Source organism: Ursus arctos, unplaced genomic scaffold (genome assembly GCF_023065955.2).
Source record: "Ursus arctos isolate Adak ecotype North America unplaced genomic scaffold, UrsArc2.0 scaffold_7, whole genome shotgun sequence".
In the NCBI taxonomy this organism is placed as follows: Eukaryota; Metazoa; Chordata; class Mammalia; order Carnivora; family Ursidae; genus Ursus; species Ursus arctos.
In genome coordinates this window covers 47,603,849-47,625,495 of record NW_026623089.1, presented here as the reverse complement: position 1 = coordinate 47,625,495, position 21,647 = coordinate 47,603,849, and the positions used below count along the sequence as shown (strand labels likewise).

The 21,647-nt window shown below is 52.7% G+C and overlaps 1 protein-coding gene across 1 annotated transcript in view; it reads right to left on the bottom strand.

The window, feature by feature from the left end:
- DLG5 (discs large MAGUK scaffold protein 5) overlaps nucleotides 1–20,465 on the bottom strand; it is a 122,664-nt gene extending 102,199 nt beyond the window's left edge. Inside the window, exon 1 of the mRNA XM_026504531.4 lies at nucleotides 20,102–20,465. Coding sequence (XP_026360316.2) covers nucleotides 20,102–20,405 — 304 coding nt within the window. The 5' untranslated portion in view covers nucleotides 20,406–20,465. The remainder of the gene's footprint in view (nucleotides 1–20,101) is intronic.
- Nucleotides 20,466–21,647: the final 1,182 nt, after the last annotated feature.

The window sequence follows — 21,647 nt, the reverse complement described above, 5'->3', positions numbered from 1 at the left end:
ACACCACCTCCAAAGGCAACCATCCCGTCACCGGCCAGTTCTTTGTGCCCCGCGCTCTTCCTTGTGGGCAACTAAAACCTACCAGCCGGAACTGGTAGCCAAAACTCCAAAGCTAACAGCTGCTCCATTTCCTACCACCACTCAGCGGGTGTGCCCTCTGAATTCCAACCACCAGGAGTGAAAGCCTGACTCACTAGCTTGGGACTCGGAGCAAGTTACTTCCCCTCTCGGCGCCTCAGTTCCCTCGTCTATAAACAGGGACAGTAACAGCCCTTCATCTTCTGGTGGCTGGGATGAGCCCTGAGGCATCAACATAAGCTCCCCAGCACACACCAGAAGTGGTCAGTAAATGTGTACTCTGGCTACACTATGGCTGCCATCACACCAACCGTTGCCATCATGGCCTGTTCCACAGGCCCTAACCCAGCCTTCTGACACCCATCCCACTTTCTCATGACCAGACTCGAGCCCCGCAAGTATCCAGTTCTGTAGCCTCCCTTAGGGTTGACTGGCTCCCCGGGAACACACTTCAAACTCTATCCTCTCCTGGCAAAACCTCTGCCCAAAGCTCAGGCAGGCGATTCCAGCAGCCCACTGGAGCGGGCGGACAAGAAATGCAATAGGGGACCATGCGGGGCAGGATTCTTCTCACCCCTCCCCGTCTTGGCCTGTGTCTCTAGCCTCACCACCCTAGGCCCCAGAAGTATCCTCCAACAGACTAACAAAGTTATCTTTAAAACACATGAACGCCCAAATAAATAGCTATAATCTTATTAATCCCATGCTCCACAACCTTCCATGGCTCCTTTGGCCTATCAGGATAAAGTCAAAAAGTCTCACCTAGCATTGCAAGGAGGAAAACAAACATTTATGAAGCATGTGATTCTGTGCCAAGTTCTGGGCTACACACTCCACATTTTACGTGTATCGTACCATGTAATAACTTCCTCTAAGGTTGGTCTGATTACTGCATCTCACAGGGGAGGAAGCCGAGACTCCGAAATATTAAGCACCTGGCCCAAGCCACACAGCTGAGATGTGTCCGAAGCAGACCTGGAGGCCAGGTCCGTGGCCCGGGCCCTGCCCCTCCAGCCCCTCCCTGACCGTCCAGGCACCACGGGGCCCACGACTACCCAGCATGCCTGGCTCCTTCTTGACTCACTGCTCCTTCCTCCCCTGCCTGGAAGGCACCTACCCAACACCTGGCAATTTCTATTCAGTCCTCAAAGCCCAGCTCTCCAGTTACATCCTCCATGAGATGGCCCTCAGCCCGACTCTCCCTTCTGTCAGACAAAATCAATCTCTTGCTTGGCTGTGCTTCGTAGTGCCGTCTCTAACCACGTTAGAGCACCACTTACCAGTCCCCAAGCCAGCAGCACTGCTGTCCGCTTTGTAACGTAGATCATTCATCTCAACACCACCACAGCTCAGTGTGTTTGCTTGAATAAGTGAATGAATGATCTCCCTTCTAGACTTACAGACCAGGAAACAGGACAGTCATTGGCGGACCTGACCTTTGCAGGGACAAGTGGTAAACAGCCTGTCTAGAGTAACCTGCTGGAGATTACACATGGCAAGCAGTTCTTCCTTAGCTGGGGACACCTGAGCAACCCCATCAGGACTACCAACTCCACGTCAGGACGCAGCATATCCACATGGTGATGCTGTGGGAAAGGCAGCATCAGTGACGCCTGTGGGCCACACTGCCGGGGAGTGACCTCCTGGCCTTCTCCACTGCCCCCTGGTGCTCAGCCCCTGGGCCTCCTGGCACTCTCCCTACTGGACAGAGGAGGCAGCGATCCAGCGGCAAAAGCAGCTCCTCTCTGCTGCCCTGGACGGAAAGAGGCCGGTGCCTGGAGGGGGCCTCAGCCAACAGCACCCTGCTCCAACAGTGTATCAGCCCCGGGTCCCCTTGGGGAAGAGGCCGAAAGAGGAGCTCTGCGTCCTGACCCACTTTTCCCAGAGCTCCCTTCCCAGATCTGGCCTGGCCCAGTGAGCTCCTTCTCACCTCATGACACCAGTAAGAGAAACACTCACCTATGTGCTTGTATAGAGAGTATTTCCGCTGAGACTCCCACTTTACAGATAAGTAAAATGGTGCCCAGAGGTAGGTCCCCGAACTGCGCTCTTCCAGCTGGGAGGCCTCCCCGGCTCACATGAACATCACAGTCCTCCCTCAGACGACGCAGAACAGATGGGCTTCTCTGCTTCCCTTCTCCTGGCAGCTCACACGCAGAGGAAATGACGGCCCTGAGTCAGGGTCTTCTGCACGCTGAAAAATGCGGACGCGGAGACCAGCCCACACCCCAGGTTCTGTCTCAGGAGACCTGGGGTGGGGCCCAGGAGTCCCAGTGTTCAGGAGCTTTCCAGGGGGTTCTGAAGGAGACCACCCGCGCCGCACCTGGAGAAACCTAGCAGTGACTCAATCAGTGCCATCAGCCTGGCAACAGGTGTCAAAGACATCCATGCCTTTTGACCCGACGGCACCGCTTCCGGCAACTTCCCCGAAGACAGAAAGAAGCACACAAATATCTATGCATCAGGTATGATTAGTACTGAAAAATGGGAAATCTCTGAACCTCCAGGCAGGGGAACAGGTGACACGCATCAGAACAGGACAATACTGTGCACCTATGAAACGTGATTCCTCACCTCCAGCTAGTAAGATGACCTGAAAACTTAGTTTCCTTTTGGTTACCTCCCTTTCCTAAATTCTCTACCATAAGCATGGCTAATTATATATATTTTTTAAACCAAGTAACTTTTCTGTTTTAATTATCAGCATCAGACATAAATTTGAAGCCCAGTTCAATTAGAACAGGAACGATTGCAGGAAGTGCCTATGCCAACCATGAACATGATAGAGGAACTCCCTCCCTGCCATGCTTCAAGTCCACCTCGAATACTTCCAGCAGCCAGGAGCTCATTCCCTTCCCTAAAGCAATACTATCTGGCAATTAAAAGATGATTTCTTATCCTCAACAGGATTCCACCTTCCTGTCTCCCTCTACGGTGTGCACGACACGGCATCACACGATCAATAAACACATGGAACAGAGCTGTTTTTTAATGAACCGACTTACAGGATGACTTCCCATGTTCTCCCCCATGACCAAGATGAGAATGTGAGGTTTTGCAAACACTGCTGACGCATACTCATAATGCCAAGTTTAAATCAAGCATTGTTCACCTCTTACCCCCCACAATCACCTAGATGATTAAAACACCTGCGTCCCTACTGAGTCTATTGTTCCATGAACACCTGCCCCCGCCCAGTGGCCCAGTACCAGTATGGGGAACTCTTCACTGAGGCCGTTTGGGGTGAACAATCTGCTTGAGGCTGCCAGCTCAGTCAAGACACACAGATGCCACCCCACCAGAAGCTGACCAATCGAGCACAGCCGAGATAGCGCAGGTAAGAGGCCCGTCCCTCAAACACAGCAGCCTGCAGGAAAAGTGATGTTCTTTCCTCCCTCTCTCGTTTTATTTCCTCTTAGTCCCATTTCCCTGCCCATTCTCCTCCCCCACATCCACAGGCAACCATTCTTTTGTGTTTATATTGTGTTCTTGCAAAATGGGTATTATCTGTATGGTTAATTTACATAATAGCACAGTATTATTCATCTCTACTTACTTTTCCATTGTGCACTATGCTGTAAGAGCTATCCCTTTGCCACGAGTCATTGAAATTGCTGCGGAGGACTGTGGGCTCGGGCCCACCCCTGCACGCATCCGCTCTCCCAAGGATGGATGCCACCCCACAGGGCACTGCAGTGAACCTGTCCCCTTAGGGACTGGTGTGACAGACTGGGTGATCCCCACCCACGAGGGGGACTGCAGAGTGGGTCAGGGCTTTGTGGGGGCCCCACGAGAGGCTCCAGAATGGCGACACCGGCAGCGGTAAGTTCCTGTACCCTCAACTCTCTGCTGTGCATGGAGAGCATCTAGTTTGCTCGCTTGGAGAGAGAGAGAGAGAAAGAATGTGCAGGTCGGGGGAGGAGCGGAAGAAGAGAGACAAGTAGACTCCAATAGGAGCACAGAGCCTGAGGCAAGGCTTGATCCCAGGACCCTGAGATCATGACCTGAGCTGAAATCAAGAGTCGGGCACTTAACCGACTGAGCCACCCACGCGCCCCAGCATCCAGCTTTCTAGTTGCCGCCAGCCTAAGAGGTGGAAAGGAACAGAGTTCACAGCGGATTCTTCGCAAACCAGCCAGAACCACAGCTGCTAGGAGAACAGCAGGAAAGGCCCCTGCTACAGTGAGCATCAGTGGCACAGACTGGAAACAACTGCTCATTAACACAAATCTCCATTGGGAGACCTCGCTGCCTTGAGCTTTCAGACCGCTGGGCACAAACAGCATGTGCGGGCTTGTAAAATGCCATGGATTCGCCTGCTCCATTGGGCCGGCAGAGGCTCCTCCCAAGGAAGCCTACTGTCCAGGGGTGGGCAGCAGCAGACTGCAGCGCTCACTTTGTTATCTGCAGTCACACGGTCACAGCTCCTACCGCATGTGACGCCCCATGTGATCGGACAGCACCTGAAGCAGTCCGTACCTGTTCAATGAGTCCTGGCAAGGTCAAACTCACTGCTCTAAAGGTCGCCAAACGCTTACTCTAATCTCAGTGCTTACCTCATCACCCATCGGGAACCAGGAGTTTATAGACCGGCACGGGTCTGGAGACCACACCCTGAGTGTGGGATAGCGTGGGGGAACAAACCAAACCAGCCTGGCCTGGAAGTCATGGTTTAAGGTGCCACTCACACAGCCACAGGACAGGGGCACTAACAACAGCATCAAGAACAGTCTATGCTTACACTGTGCCAGGCACTGCTCTGAACAATGTACAGATAGCAATTCCTTTAATCCTTACAGCACAAGGTCCTATTACTACCCTCATTTCACAGATGGGAAGCAGAGACACAGAGGGGAAAACTGACTTGCCCAGGTTTAAGCCTAAAACTTGGCTCAGATACAGGCCCTTCACCATTCTGCTGAACTGACTCCCAAGGGGACATGGCCTCCCCAAGCTGTTCCCTCACTTGTCCGGTGCCGTAAGGACCTCCAAAGGGTTGCTAATGAGATGAAACGAGACGAGCTCAATAGACAAAGCATCCTGTACAACAGAAACACGACCATATGCAGAGCACACAACCATCCACGTACACGGGACCACTTCCTCGCACCGTCCACCTCTTCTCACACCAGCTCTGGTAAGGAGGTCATGTCACAGACCCCATCAGACAGACAAGGGTAAGGCCCAGAGAAGCTATGTGAACTGGCCAGGGGACACAGCTAGAGACCAGTGGTCACTCATGCCCCTCGACCACCTCACTCCTTAACCAAAGAGAAGGCCCACACACGGGACAGTGGTCCCAGAGCTCTCAGAGGCTCACTTCTACATGGCCCAGCTAGAATTCTCAGACTTGGACCTTAGGAAAAATGTGGCTTTTCAATCCACCTAACAAATCACAGAAAGCCAATCAAGCATCTCCGAGGACTGTGCAAAGGCCGCTCAGCCTACACCCCCTCACCCCATCCTCCTCTGGCACAGCACCCTCCCATCCCATGCCAACACTGCCCGTTCTCTCCAGCCCCATGCTCAAGGTGCCTCACAGAGAGAACCAATCACAGGGAGAAGGACTGGAACCAGCAACCAGGCCTGCCCTGGGCCTCCCAGGGCCTGGTTAGCCTGGCCTCATTTTCCTAGTGCCTGTTGAGTGCACATTCCAAGCGGAAGCCTGGAATTCCAGTAAAGACCCACTACTCACAGAACGGATTCTCCTCCAAGTCTCCTGCTCTCGCCCTGAGTACTGCCTTCACCAGGCCCGCCTTCCTCCTTGTGCATGTCCAGCGCCCATCCCGCCTGTCAGCCCCCTGCCCGCACCCAGCGCACTGCACACCCCAGTCTCCTGGAGGCAGCCTGATCTGCCACAGGGGATCCGTACGGCTGGACAGCTGCTCCTTCAGGTTGGGGCGTTCGGATGAGACAATAAACTCCTAGTGGGCAGGACCCATCTTCTTTGTCATTCTGAGAATCTTACAGACTTTAACAAACAAAAACACGTGCCATTTGCTTTAAACAACCAAACAGAAGGTGAGGAGTAGGAAGTCAATAACCTGGCTGATTATTTTCTGGCATTTCTAAAAGCTCCGGACAGAGCAACCAAAAAGAAAAAGCTTTGATGAACAATAGGATATATATTCCAGCTAAAAGGAGTGTTCAGTATGGACCTTGGTGCTGTTCACAGGTGACGCTAACATCTTTCTTACCTTCCCATGCTCCGCACTTAGCAGAGCACTGACCAGGGACATGCTGCACGGATGATGGGAGGGCGGGTGGATGGAGGGATGGACTGACAGGTACCACCCGGGTCTGAATCTGGGCTCCACCCTAAAGTCAGGTGATCTCATGCAAGAAGACCCTGTGGCCAGTTCTAGTGAGTTTTCACGAGAAGCCTTCAAATGAGGGGAGTTGAGAGCAGAAGAACGAGCTTACACGAAATTCCATTAACTTGGCACAGAAAAGTAAGGACAACTGCTCACTGCTTTGATTCCTCTCCCTGGGCTCAAAAACCAGGAGAGAAGGGGACAGGACTTATAAGGGCGGTCTGCCATTCTCTATCAGAAACGAGTTAGGAGAATAGGCAGGCTTATATACTCTCCAACGCATAGCCCCTAAATTCTAAGCTGCTTCAGGTTCAGCTGTCATTTTTCCATAGAAGGACCCAGAACCAGCACATTTTAGTTATATCTACTTTCTTGCTTTTTCCTAGATCCAGGCCCCACCAAGGTAAGCCATGGAGGTGGGTCCCAACTGGGTATCCACGGGCCTTTACCGTCTTATCTTTGTTCAAGGCTTTCTCCTCTGGAAGCAAGAGGCTCCGGCGTCGTTTTCCTGCCTGCACTCTGCCCTGTGACTAAGCAAGAAGCCACAGCAGTCGGCCCTGGAAGTTTGTGCTGTGTCACAAAAAGGAGACAAGGAGGTACCGCCTGCCAATAATCGAACCCATCCTCTGACTCAGCACTAAATTTAGATGTCACGTCCTATGTCTACAACCAGCTAGTCCCCCGGTGTGACAGCTGCTGAATGAATGAATGCTGTGACAAGGAGGGGAGGGGTGTCCGAGGCTCGGGACACAGACCTCTCAATGGGGACCTTCATCGGATGGGCCCGAATCCAGAACAAATGCAGTCTTTATAAAGAAACTGACAAGGACTCCAAAGCCTGCCCAACGTCTCAGCAGCTGGTGGCCCTGAGCAAGCTGACAAGCCTCTCTTGGCTCGGTCTGCCCATCTGTAGAACGTAAATACCAACTGCACAGGCTGAAAAAGATTTTTCTCAATGGCCAGGAATGAGAAGCTAGAGCACAACTCCATGAACGGAGATGCCTGTTACTTGCTCACCCTCACTGGAAAGGCTGGTGCCTGCAAAGCCAGGTCCGGATCAGGAAAAACCAGCCAAGGTTCCCGAGACTCCACACCCAGCCCGTGGCTGGCAGACACACCTTGGAAGGAGCCCCAGCCTAGGAAGACACCTGGGTCCTGCGCCCGCTCTACCAAGGGCTTGCTCTGAGAGCCTGGCAGAGCCTCTGTGTGTCTGTGCACTGCTGTTGCTCATTTACAAAAATAAGCTGTTTGGGCAAAGTGGTCTCTAAGACCCTTCCAACCACGATCCTCAATAATCTTAAACTGCTTAAGAAACATAAACAGGAGGGGCGCCTGGGCGGCTCAGTCGTTAAGCGTCTGCCTTCGGCTCAGGGCGTGATCCTGGCATTATGGGATCGAGCCCCACATCAGGCTCCTCCGCTGGGAGCCTGCTTCTTCCTCTCCCACTCCCCCTGCTTGTGTTCCCTCTCTCGCTGGCTGTCTCTATCACTGTCAAATAAATAAATCTTTAAAAAAAAAAAGAAAGAAAGAAACATAAACAGGAAATGAAACTTCTGGCCAGTTAAGAAGAAAAAGAGGCTAACCTGAGTAAGGAGATTATCGGGAGTATTGAAAAGGTTGCTGTAATTTTTTAAAGCATGACTTCTTACATCACAATATAAAAACAAAATTAAGTTTATTTCCATTTGTTATCACATCACTCCCGACTGGCTGGACAGATTGCCACACGTGGACAGCCGACTCACAGTGGTCAGAACAATTCACTGGGGGGTCCCAGGCCATCTTAAGGAGTCAGACAGGTACCATTCAGACAAGTAACCTGAAGCTGACTCAGAAAGAGGCCGGAGAGACACACCACACCTAGAAAAACACTGTGGGCAGGGAGAACCGGCGCTGGCTGGAGGTGGCCACCAAGGCAGCAGCTCAGCGCTGTGGGGGACCACCTCCAATGACGCTGCTTCCCCCACAGGCAGCCCCCCGGACTCCACGGGCAGGCCACGCAGCAGCGGGGCTGATCTGTGCACGCAGCGATGGCTAACAGGCCTCTTGCGCGATGTAGGGGTCACACCAGCTAGTGACAATATTAAAAAAAAAGAAAGAGAAAAAAAATTTTTCAAAAAAGATAATCACGTCCCACTCCAAGGGACCCCAAAGGATGGGGTTTCCCTCAGCTCCTGCCCACGGAACTGTCTTGGACCGCAGACAGTGGGGATTTTTTTATTAGCCACATTGTGGTCATCTGTCATTTTTGAGAGCACGGTTCATCCCGAAAGGAAACCTACAAAGGTAAACAGAGGAAGCAGGCAAAGACAAGAATATCTCATGGAAACAAAGCTGTCACCAATGGCAGCCCCTGGGCCCGGCCATGACTCGCCAACCCAGCTCAGCCGCGGCAAAGCAAGGTGAGGCCAGTGGGAGGCTCCTCGCTCTCTCAGCACGGGGAGCATCTTGAAACAAAAGTATCCAAACCAGTGGTTTTCAAACTGTGTTCCACGAACCCTGAGAGCCCCACGGACCTCCGCACAGGGGCCTCGGAGAGGAAAACAGACAAGCTCCAGGCCTCCACACTTGATCACCAAGGCACCTTTCCTTTTTTTTTTTTTTTTTTTTAAGATTTTATTGATTTATTCGACAGAGAGAGAGACAGCCAGCGAGAGAGGGAACACAAGCAGGGGGAGTGGGAGAGGAAGAAGCAGGCTCATAGTGGGGGAGCCTGATGTGGGGCTCGATCCCGGAACGCCGGGATCACGCCCTGAGCCGAAGGCAGACGCTCAACCGCTGTGCCACCCAGGCGCCCCACCAAGGCACCTTTCTGTCTGCTTTACACACCTGCCTGTCGTACACAAGTCTGCTCAACGAAAAGAGCCCTCCAGCTTAAAAAATAAATAAATAAACCCTATAAAAACATTAACAACTCATGTTTTCATTTAATTGTTTGTAACAGGGACGCCCAAGTGGCTCAGTCAGTTTAGTGTCTGCCTTCAGCTCAGGTCATGATCCCAGCATCCTGGGATCGAGTCCCGCATCCGGCTCCTTGCTCAGCAGGGGGCCTGCTTCTCCCTCTGCCTGCAGCTCCCCCTGCTTGTGCTCTCTCTCTCTCTCTGACAAATAAATACTAATAATAAATAACGGTTTGGAACAGTCTTGTGAGGCAACAGAGGCTGAAGAGGCTTATGGCTCGACGACCCACTCTCTGAGCAACCGCCCTGTGCTCACCCGTCACCTGTGTGGGCTCTCAGGAAGGGACCGACAACAGTCCACTCCATGGCTGGCTGGCACTGACAAGTTCTTCCGTGAGCAAAAGACCAGGGCAAGGGGAGCTGCCGGGATTATAAAAGAAGCTCAGAAGACAGTCATCAACCAAATGCAATGTGTGAGCCTTATTAAAATCCTGATTTGAACAAACCATCTATAAAAAGGCATTTCTGAGACAAGGTAAAGAATATCGAGTGGGTAGAAGACGCTAAATTACCATGAATATTGTCAGCTTTAAACATAGTCTTCAGGCCATGCTTTTCTAAAAGGCCTTATTGTCTCTCAGAGCATTTATGGGGAAGCGATACGCTGTCTGGGGCTAGTTTGACATTACTGCGGACAGCTAACGTCCGTGGGAGCGCGGGGTGTCCATTATATCGCGTGCTCCACCACTGCGTGCGTTTGAAAGTTGCGTCACATGGGGCGCCTGGGTGGCTTAGCTGGTTAAGCATCTGCGTTCAGCTCAGGTCATGATCCCAGGGTCCTGGGACTGAGCCCCACATCAGGCTCCCTGCTCAGCGGGGAGTCTGCTTCTCCTTCTCCCACCTCCCCTGCTTGAGCACGCTCTCTCTCTCTCTGCCAAATAAATAAATAAAATCTTTAAAAAAATTCTGATGGAAAATGATTTCCAACATTAAAAACATAAAAAAAGAAAAAGAAGAAGAAGAAGAAGAAAGTTGTGTAATAGGAAGTCTAAAAGGAAACAAGGGAGGGAGACAGGCCCCTCCTTAAATGGAACACAGGTCTACCTCCCAGAATCTTCCACCTGTCAGCCGGTGATCAGCTCTCTGGGGTCCAAGAGAATCGGGTCTCACCACTGCCCTGTGTCCTTTAGGAAACAGGCACCCAAGCCCCTCTAAGTCTCCTTTCCTCCAAAATAAGCTCCTCCTGAGGTCCTTCTGGAGCCCATGGCAATGCCCTCCTTAAAATGTAGGCTCCGGCGCCAAAACACTATGAAAGCGTGTTTCTGAGCAGCCACAGGGGCGGAGCCTCCTGGTCCATGCACACTCCAGATGGACTCTAACTCCAAGTATGGCCTGCGCCCTGCAATGCCTCCTGATTCCCAGCACAGGCAGGACCCTGCCTCTCCACTCAAGGGCAGGACGTTCCCAGCAGCAGCAGCTCCTGTAGCTTGCTCTCGCCTCACATAAATCACCTCGGTCCTCCCTAAAGCCCTCGGAGGAGAATGCTATTAGCCTTTTTACAGATAAGGAGAAAGAAGACCCAGAGAGCGTAAACCGGAAGAGCTGGGATTTCAACCCCAGTTGGGGGGGAGGGTCCCAAGACCAGTTTATGACACCCAGCAGTCTCTAGTCTTGTGGCCTCCCTCCCTGGCTCCAAACCTACCCATGATGCTCAAGCCACCTGGCTCACTCCTCCGTGCCAAGCGTCTTCCTAGCACTCCCAGGGCAGAGACTAGCTTCCTGCTCTCCCGCCCAGCACCGACAGTTAGCCAGTCCCAGACCTGCAGCTGTCAACCCACCAGCACAGCTCACACATCCTCACAAGGCACCCCCGGACACCCAGACTGGGTCCAAAGCCCAGTCCTGCTCACTCAGACCTAAAGAAGACAGCAAGACGCAGCGCCTGGCTGGCTCAGCCGGTGGAGCATGGGACTCTTGACCTCAGGGTCGTGAGTTCAAGCCCCATATCGGACACAGAGCTTACGTGAAGGAAAAGGAGGAGAAGGAGAAGACCACAGGAGGTTTACCTATCTTAAAGATCAGCCATCATGAAATCAGACCTCATTCTTGACAAGCCACCCGGGGGAAATGGAGGCCCAGGGAGGTCTCATACCTTACCCAAGGTCACACAACCTCAACATCTGCTGGTCCCAGCATATCTAAGTTATCCACACATCCAAAAAAATCTGCTGGCCCCAGAATCGCACGTGCCTGTTTCAGCTGGTACTGGAGTTTAGAAGACGGGCCCCCGGAGAGAGGGGGGGAGCAAGCGAGCTGGGAGAAAGTCTGAGAAAACGATGGTATACACTGATGTTCCAGTTCCATGCACTGATGCTAAAGTTTCCCGAAAGTACACTTCTCAGAACCTTGATGTCGCAAGAAGCTCAATGAAAAAAGACGTGTGGTCAAATCCGTTTGGGAAACGCTGCCTGGTGAACCCACTCCAGTGACATCCCGAAGCCACTGGCCTATTAGGGCTCTCCAGAGGCTCCCAATAAAGGAGCCTGTGTGACCTGCTCAAATCAGCACTGCTCAAATGCTCTGACCACAGAACCCTTCCGTCAAGCAACACCACGAACATCCCACCAGACAAATGCTGAGAAGATGTTTCCTTGGGAAATGCTGACCTAGGCCTTTTGAAAGACAATCTTGATAGCCATTACCCTGGATCCGAGGCTGAAAAACCAAACCAACCCAGAATGGGGTAAGGAGGAGGTGTGTACAGAGCAGAAATAACTAACATACTTCAGGGCCTTTGGGGATGGAGATATTAGGACTGGAAACAAGACGGAAATGTGTGAACACCCCTAGGCTGCCAGATACGAATGCTGCTGGGACTGTACAGTTAACTTCTGGCCTCAAGAGTCACAGATGACTCCTGTAACTAAAATCTTTCTTCAAAGTCCAAAGAAACTGTCCTGAGACCTTCCAAAATAGGTTGCAGACACACAAGTTTTAGAAGAAAAAAGGAAAGAAAATGTTGGAACTAGGACTCCAGCCAGGCCATTCACCCTTGAGTTAAGACGCTGTGGACAGTATGGATTTCATAATTAAAACTCATGCAAACAGTATGACGGTTCCTCAAAAAATTAAACACAGAATTACCAAGAAGTCCCAAAAGAACCGAAAGCAGGGCTCGAAGAGGTATCTGTACACCAATTTTGATAGCAGCTTTATTCACAAGAGTCAGAAGTTGGAGGCAGCCCAGGTATCCAGTAACAGATGAATGGATAAATAAAACGTGGTCTGTCCATGCAATGGAATATTATTCAGTCTTACAAAAGAAGGAAATGTGGGCATTGGCTACAACATGGATGAATCTTGAAATCATTATGCTCAGTGAACTAAGCCAATTGCAAAGGAATAAATATTACATGATTCCACTGACATGATGTTCTTAGAACGGCCAAATTCTTAGAGACAAAGTAGAATGGTGACCAGGGGTGGAGAGAGGAGAAAACAGGGAGTTGTTTAATGAGTATGGGGTTTCAATTTTCCTAGATGGAAAAGTTCTGGAGATTCTTAAGTAACTATGTGAATATACTTAATACCGCGGAACCATACACTTAAAAATGGTTACGATGGTAAATTTTATGTGCTCTGCCATAATTAAAAAATTTTCTAATCAAATAAAAATTTTTTGAAAGTAAGGAAATTCTGACACATGCTGCAACAGGGATGAACGCTGAGGACATTATGCTAATTGAAATCAGCCCATCCCAAAAAGAGGAATACTATGTGATTCCACCTCTACGAGGGACCCAGAGCGGTCAAACTCTGAGACAGAAGTAGAACGGGAGTTGCCAGGAGCTGGGGGGAAGGGAACAACGGAGACTTATTGTTTCATAGGCACAGAGTTTCAGTGTTGCAGGATGAGGTCCAGGAGGTGGACGGGAGTAATGACTGCAAACTACGGGAATATACGTAAGACCACTGAACCGCACACTTCAAATGGTGAAAATAGTAAATTTCATGTTATGTATTTTTTGCCACAGCAAAAACACAGAAAAAAAAATGGTTCAAATGATAAGTTTCATGTTTTGTATATTTTATCAAAATAAAAAAACAAAACAAAACTCGAAGTAAATGGTTTACGACCCTTAGTGTGAAATGAGTATCAAGGTCAACTGTCACCTCTCAATGATCCACCGAGGATTTAGAGTTAGATGACCAACACGGGATACTCCTCGCATCTCTGCTTAGGTTAAAATGTTTCTGTAGCACTTTCGTGGGACTCTGTCTCAAAAAGATGGAGACACACAATCCAGGGATAAACTACCTGGCTCGGGTAAAAGGTGAAAAAGGATGTAATACCCATCGCCCAGCCCCAGCTCAATCCTATTAAAATTCTTCTCTGCTGAACACACTCTGTATCCCTACTGCACAGACTAATAGGCAGCCTAGCCCTCTTGCTCTATGCCCAGTATGTCCGTGGCTCACATCTTCCCAAGGTTACAAAAACTACTGAAGAGCCCCTGTGCACTGACCTGCAGAACATACAGGTGGGGGAGGGAGGGCAAAACACCTAACACAAAATATTTCTCCTATGCTGCTTACTTTTTCAGGAAAAAGAAAGCCAGAGTATCAAAAAAATCACTCAACCCTAACACTAAATCAGAAAACAGTACCCACGGTACAGAGCTAGAAGCAGCCTCAAAGTCTTGTCCAACACGAACTTCCTTGGACCGAATGCCACCCTGGCAGCACTGAGAATCCCTAAGGACCAAGCAAGCCCTGACTCAGTCACTGCTGCACTTCTAGTGTGACTGTTTGTACGGGGAAAACAAAACCCAAGCACCAGGTGACTAAGCAGCTCACCCAAGGTCAAGATGTTGCACGGTTAGGAGTCGATCCCCATCCAGGTCTCTTTCGAGGACACCAAGCTGACATTCCCATTCTGAGTGTGAAAAGGAAAGGTCTCTCCAATCCCCTAACAGACAATGTGGGCACTCCACATGGCTCCTGGCAGCCAGCCCCAGCATGCTGATACCTGACGGGTAACCTTGGGAACTTCAGACATCAATGTCACACCACCTGCTTCCATCACAGACATACCGTGGGTGGTGACATCCGTGTGTGCATCTGGGACTCAACCCTGGCCTTCCTGCACTCCCACAACCTTATGTCACGGTGAAGTCACCACTTAGGAACATATTTCTGAAGAGGATCTGGACTTACGTGGGACACACCACTCCTTCTACTCACAGCAGGCAAGTCATCCATTCAACAGAAATTTATTGAACACCTATCTAGGGCCAGTCTCTATCGTAGGCATCAGGAATCCAACAGTGAATACACGGAGACTACATTCTACTCTTGGTGACCCATGGCCACAGGAAAAGCAGCCCTAACATCTGTTCAGCACAGCACAAGGAGCTCTCACACAACCCTCGGAAACGTCAGGAGAATCCCAGGTTGCCAGTTCTAAGGCTGGCTGGGGGCTGCACTGCTCACCGCAGTAACAAAACACTTCTCCTACTGACTGTCAAACAGCATAGCGAAGTCCTCACTGCCTTAACTACTTAGTAGAGTAGGAGATAAGCTCAGAGAGGTTAACTGCCTTGCTCAAAGTCTAAAACTTAGTAAAGGATGACCACCTGCCCCACCACCGACTCCAGTGATGACTCTATGAACTGCAGCGTCACACGAAGATGGGACCACATACAGTGGCCATCCACCTGCTGTTTTAGCTGCACCAACATCCTTCCTGCTCGCCACATTTTGGAGAATGGCTCCCCCCCAACCCCATCTCAAGAACCATATGATACTGCACGCTGCCAGTCACAGCATCCCACCACCCTACCCTAGTCATTGGATCAACTGCTGCGACCCTAGCAGCAGTCCTCTAGCCCTTGCCACAGTGGTTGGGCCTGACATGGACACAGATCTCGGCGAGGCCACGCAGAACCCTTCTGTGAGATTTTCTGCCTGGGCTCACTGGATGGATCTCCCTTTATTCTCCGGTCAGGGACCATGAAGATGAAGTCCACAGGGTCCTGAGGCCATGCTCCATGGAAAAAGCCCACAGCATTCAGGGATCGATCATCCAAAAGCTGGTTTCTCCCATCCACCCCAAGCTTTTGGAATATTATATAATAAAGTTCCCCTTTCTGCCTACTATGCTTTGAGCTAAGTTTCCATCACTTGCAATAAAGGCGTCCTGAACTAATACACATAGAAGGAGAAATAAAATGTACCCTTCCTTTAGAAACCTCTTTTCGACCTTTACTTTCAAGTTCCTCCACTACTTCCTCTCAAAGAACACAATTAAAAGAACCAAAAGAAAAACGAAAATGGTGGGAACTTTTACTCATGTCCCTATTCCAGCTGACCCTCCGGGCTGGAGTGGAGGAAGATATTGTAGCCAGTACCTGAAGAGGGCAGAGAGGGAACAAAAGGCCCAGGCAGCCTCTACTGAATAATAAATAACCCACCCCTGGCAATCAGTAGCCAACTACAGTCATCCTGCTGGAAGAGCCTGGCAGGTTACTCCTTGAAGAAAAAGCATTCCCCCAGCTCTAACTTGTGACAAGTGTCCAGTGTCTAAGTGCCTAGTGGCCCCCAAACCCCGCCCGCTCAGCCTAGCCATCACGGCCACTCCAGATGAGGCTGCAGCCCCCTCCCACCCCCGGCGCCTGGGCCGACCCCTGCTCTGCTCAGGCTGGTTTCATTTCCGCAACCTGACCCGGAAAGTCCTCCTCTCCTTTGCCTGCACACGTTCACACGGCTCGAGTCCCAGTCCCTCCTCGAAGCCTTCCTCCAGCAGCCACTGCTGTGTCCACTCTCTTGCCTCTGGTGAAGCCAAGTGGGCAGCCCGAGAAGACACTGAGCAGGAGGCACAGTGGGGGGCGAGGAGGAAACTTTCATCTCTGAGCACACAGGGGCCACCACCCAGTTCTGCCACTTCTGTCTCGGAAGAGAGGCCTGCGGTGACACGATTTGGGGAGACCCTCACATTTAGGTGGTAATTAGAGCCACTAGAGGCAGATGAGAATATTTGGGGGGAAATATGTGACATACAGAGTTTTAAAAGGAGGAAAAAGCCTGCCTGTATCTGTATCGCTCAATTGATCTATCTCATTATGTCATTCCCCTGAGTGTCCCATTCAGTAGGTGGGGGAAGCTAGGTGGAAAAGCTGTGGGCTAGAGTTACATCCTTCCCGCCTCTGGCTCCATGTGCATCGCAGCCCCACCCGGACTGAGCAAGGACCAGGCACTTCAGTCCTCCCCAGTTACATTCCACACCACCCCCCCCAGTGGCTGAGGCAGGCGGCTTTGCACCCTTAGCCCCATCTCACAGATGAAGACACTGAGGCTCCCAGCCAGGAAGGGGCCCTCACTCCAGGGGCAGGCAGTGAAGGATCTTCAAGTGAGGAAACCCAGACGTTAGTAACTGAATCAAAGAGAAAAGACAAGGGACTGAGAAGGTCCTGAATGACCAAAGATCCTAGTTCACCTGCAGAAAAGACATCAGACACCTGAGCCACTCAAAGGAGAAGAACAAGAGTTCTCCCCTCTTACTACCACCAGCGGAGGCAAAGGTGATCACCTCTTCCTTACAGATCCATGTACTGGGACAAGGAAAGGCTATGTAATTCCAGAGTTTCCGAATGCAGGAAATGGCCTGCAATTGAACTGAGGGGGCCTAATCAGGTAACAGGAAAAAAAATCCCAACACGGAATCAGGAGCACTGGGCTTAGCCTCAAGTCCAGCCCCTTTCTGCCCTACAACTTCTGGCCTGTCCTCACACCATACAGATGTGAGTGTGGAACCCAGCGCCATGCAGACAAGACACACCTCATCTGGGGCTACTACAGAATCACGTGAGATATGAAGGTATGCGGTAAGATTCAAAATGCTGAGCAGCAACGTACCACCAATCCTGGAACAGGAATGTCCCTGCCCCCAAAATAAAACAGCACTGTATGTTCCTTAGTCATCCTCATACCCCAGGCCTGAGCATGGTGGGTTAGAGATGTCTGGGTCTCTGAGCATGAGCAGAGCAGAGGGGTCTGACTTGCACACCTGTCCAGTACCACCCAGGCCAGTTTCCCCTCAGCTCCAGGCCCACGTGGGGGGGGCGGGGGCTGCCAGCCCTCATCTGCCCGCAGCACAGCAAGATCCCAGTGCACCAGTGCCAGCCAGGGGATGGGCTTCCTGGACCAGGGGCCCACGAGGGGTGTGGAAACCACCAAGAAAGCCCCTAAGTGGGTGATGGCAGAGCCGTGGACCTGCATGCACAGGGAAAGGTGCCTCCAGCCCTGCAACCAGAGCAGCTCCTTTATGCGCTGAGCTTTACCCCATAAGAAGGGCTAACTGGTGAAAGGGGGGGGAGGGGAGTTGGAAAACCAATGCACAATAACTCATCCTTTTGGAAACCTGGGTGGCTCAGTCTGTTGAGCTTCTGCCTTCACCTCAGGTCATGATCCCCGGGTCCTGGGATCGAGCCCCGCATCGGGTTCCTTGCTCAGTGGGGAGTCTGCTTCTTCCTCTGCCTGCTGCTCCCCCTGTTCGTGCTCTCTGACAAATAAATCCTTTTTTTTTTAAGATTTTATTTATTTGAGAGAGAGAGTACAAGCAGGGGGGACAGCAGAGGGAGAGGGAGAAGCAGGCTCCCCACTGAGCAGGAAGCCCGGTGGAGGGCTCGATCCCAGGACCCGGGGATCATGACCTGAGGTGAGGGCAGACGCTGAACCGACTGAGCCACCCAGGCGCCCCTAAATAAAATCTCTAAAAAAAAATAATAAATACTCATCCTTTACAAAGGTCCCAACACTACTGTTTACTTGCACACCACTTTACCCCTCTCCAGAAGCTCTATCTTGCCATCCTAAATGCTATCCTAATTTTTTCTGAAGCATTAACGAAAATGAACGTAACTTCCCCCTGACAACTATTTTTCTGAGGATTCATGACCCTCTGCAAAGCCACAGAATTCTGCCTTGTGGTAAAACTAGGGTTTTAAATCACTGCCCTCAGGGGGGAAATCCAAACCCTATTCCATCCCTTCCTCAGAGGTCAAGACCAGCTCCTACAACCGCAGCCCAAGTGAAGCCACACTTCTCTGCCAGGCACAGAGAAGGGGGGACCTAACTAATGGCAATCCATCCATCTATTCCAGAGATTAAAGCTAGAGCTGATTCAAACACATCTCAAGGAGGACGTGGGTCTGCACTCTTAACTTCACATCCTTGATCAATTTCCTCCTTCAAAATTAGAAAGACAAAAGCAATTAAGAAAAAAAAATATCCCAATGAGATGTCCCTATGTCTTCATCCTCATGGGCACATCTGACAGCCTTCTTCGCATCCTCCAAAGCACCAGCCCAGGAGAGAACTGGGTTTGCCCAACGACTCAAATATGGCCATGACTGGGAGACCGAACGCAGGACTGAGGGGCATAAACGCTAGAGTGAGAAATCCCGAAGTGGAGACAGAGGGCCACCAATGAAATCATGTGCTGTGTGGACAGCAGTTCATTCTGGTCTCAGTTTCCTCCACTACAAAAAGTGAGGCTGAGATGGCCAATATACACTGCAGCTCTTACCAGGAACAGCTTATAAAATCACCCCCTTAATAAGTGAGGCTTTTAACAGCCAAATAAATGGGTCTCATCAGCCTTTGCCCTACAGTTACTCAGGGCTCTTTGTCAGCCCTCTCAGTTTGCTTTTAAAACAAAGACAAGACATTGAAAAGGTGCCATTTGCCACTCCCTGGCTCTGAACGTGTTAAACAAAACAATAGGTCATAATTGAAAACTCCTGATGCCCAATACTTTGAGCATTTGAACCACTCCAAACCAGAGTTTTCTCTCTGGAAAGTAGTGGTAAGTAAACAGCTTACAGAATAGTAACAATAAATGTAATAAAGCTGAGTGCACGCACCAGTAGGAGCCTAATAAATGCAGGTTCTCTTCCTTCCTCAGTGCAATGCCTTCTTTCTCCAGCTTCTTGTCTAAAAGGCTGGCTTTCCACACTCCCCAACCAGGCTAGGCCAAGCCTACCACTTGTCACAAACTCCCAGTAGTACTCCCCCCAAAAAAACACACAAAGGAATATTCACAAATCCATCACCCAAGGGCACCAGCCACCAGTCTTCCCTCCTCAGGCTGCTCAGCACTGCCGGGGAGGGATCTGAGCCCCAGCAGCCACTACTAGGATTTTCCCATGGTGCAATGCAACTTCCCCAACTTTTCCAGGCCCACAGTTTCCAAAGAAACCTAGGAGGCATTGTGCATAATCAAGCGCAAGTCTGGGCGAGCAAACAGACTGAACTCTGGGCAGAGGGCGCAGACAGAGTCAGAAAGTGAAAAGGCACCAATGGTCATGAAACGGGGTGGCAAGGACTAAAATTCAAGAGGACCAGTCCTGGCCCAGGCTCCATTCTTCTAGACTTATCACTGATTAAAGGCTAGCAGGGACTCCCAAATGACCGGTGGATGACGAAGAGCCTTAGGAAAGGGACTGCCGGACATCCCTCCAAGGTCGGCTGGACCTGGTGGTCTCAGGAGCACCCCGATGCCTGCCGTAGCAAGCGGAGAGTCAGGGCCTGCAGTGCCGGGCATTGTTCACAGCGACGGGCGGGACCGGGGGAGAAGGTGCGAAGTAGGGGACCAAGCACTGCCCCCTCCCCAAACGGGCCACGGGAGGGAAGCCCGGACTCACAGCCAGAGCCAGGTGCATGAGTGGCCCTCGAGAGTTCCCCCTGGGAGCTGCAAAAAGAGAGGGTGGAAGGCGGTCCCCGAGGCCGGGCCAGGGGTCTGCCACTCACCGGCGCCCTCCGAGGGCTGCGGCGGCCCGACGACGCCGTTCAGGTAGAGAATAGGCAGCAGGTGAGGCTGCGTCTTCTCCAGCGCCGCCCGCAGGTCCTGGAAGTGGTCCCGCTCCTTGGCCAGCAGCAGCTTGAGCAGCAGCTCCGCCTTGGCGCCTCCCGCCTCCTCGTCCAGCTGCCGCCGCTCGCCGGGGCTCAGCGCTCCCGCGGCCTCGAGCAGCCCGAGTACGGCCTCCACCTCGGTCATGGCCTGGGCCAGGCTCTGCTGACACTGGGCGAGCAGCTCCCGGCGCTGGGGCTCCATGGTGGCGGGCCGCCCCGCCCCGCGGACGGCTCCGGCTCCCCGAGGCCGGCGGGCGGGCGGGTGCGCGCGCGCGCGGGCGGGCGGCCGCGGCGGCGGCGAGTGGCCTCGGGCGGCGGGCGCTCGGCTGCAGCCCTAGAGCGCCCGGGGCCGCGGGGCCGCGGGGGCCATGGGCCGGGGCCTGGCGGGCTGGGGGCCCGGGCGGCGAGCGGCGCTCAGCAGCGGCCGCCTCCCGGGCTCAGGAGCGCAGCCATGTTGGCTGCGGCGGCGGCGGCGGGACTGGAAGAGGAGGAGGAGGAGGAGACGGAGGAGGAGAAGGAGGAGGCGGAGGAGGGGACGGCGGCCGGGGCGCGCCCCGAGGCCGGGCTCCAGCCGGGCATGCTCCCCCGCCCCCTCCGCGCGCGCCGCCCGCCGCTCCCTTCCCGGCCCCGCGAGAGATCGCGCCCCGGCTCCCGGGCTCCGCGCCGCCCCCCAAACTAGACCACAACTCCGCGGGGAAAGTCGCCGGCGCCGCGCTCGCCAGGCCCCCGACGGCTCGGGCCCGGCTTGGCGGCCGCCCCGGCCCGGCTCACCGGAGCCCCGCAGCCGCCGCCCGCTCCGCCATGGCCCGAGCCCCGCCGCCGCTGCCGCCGCCTCCCGTCCCTCCGCCCTCTCCCCTCCCCCGCCGTCCCTCCGAGCGTCCGGGCGGCCGGTCCCGAGGGGATGGCGAAGGGGAGGGGTCCCCGCCTCCCCGCCCCCGGCCCGCCCGGGAGGCGGGGACGCCTAGCTCGCTCGCTCGTTCTTCGGGGCCCCGAGGCCCGGGCGCAGTCAGGCGTGGGGACGCGGAGTTAGGGGACCCTCGGGAAGCAGCCCGCACCCCCAGCCCCCCTCCGCCGGACACACGGCCAACCCCTAGGCTATTGGAGACGGCCTCAAACAAAACCATGCCACCCCCCCGCCCCCAATCCAGGGTCTCTAATCTGAGAACTCCAAAATACAGCCTGGACAAAACTGAGGAGGGAGTCCCCTAAATTTGGACATCTCCAAATTAAGACACCCCCCCTCCGAATCTGTGAGATTTCCCCCACTCCAAGGAACCCCTAGAGAATTTCCTCAATAGACTCCCCTGAGTCTCGGTTAATCGGGATCTTTGCTCTCACCCTCATTTGAGATGGCTTGGTCCCCAGAGTCTTAGAGGGGTTTGGGGAGGAGGAGGGGATGTATTGCTAGATGAAGAAGAGGGCGGTGGGAGTTTTGCGGTGGAGC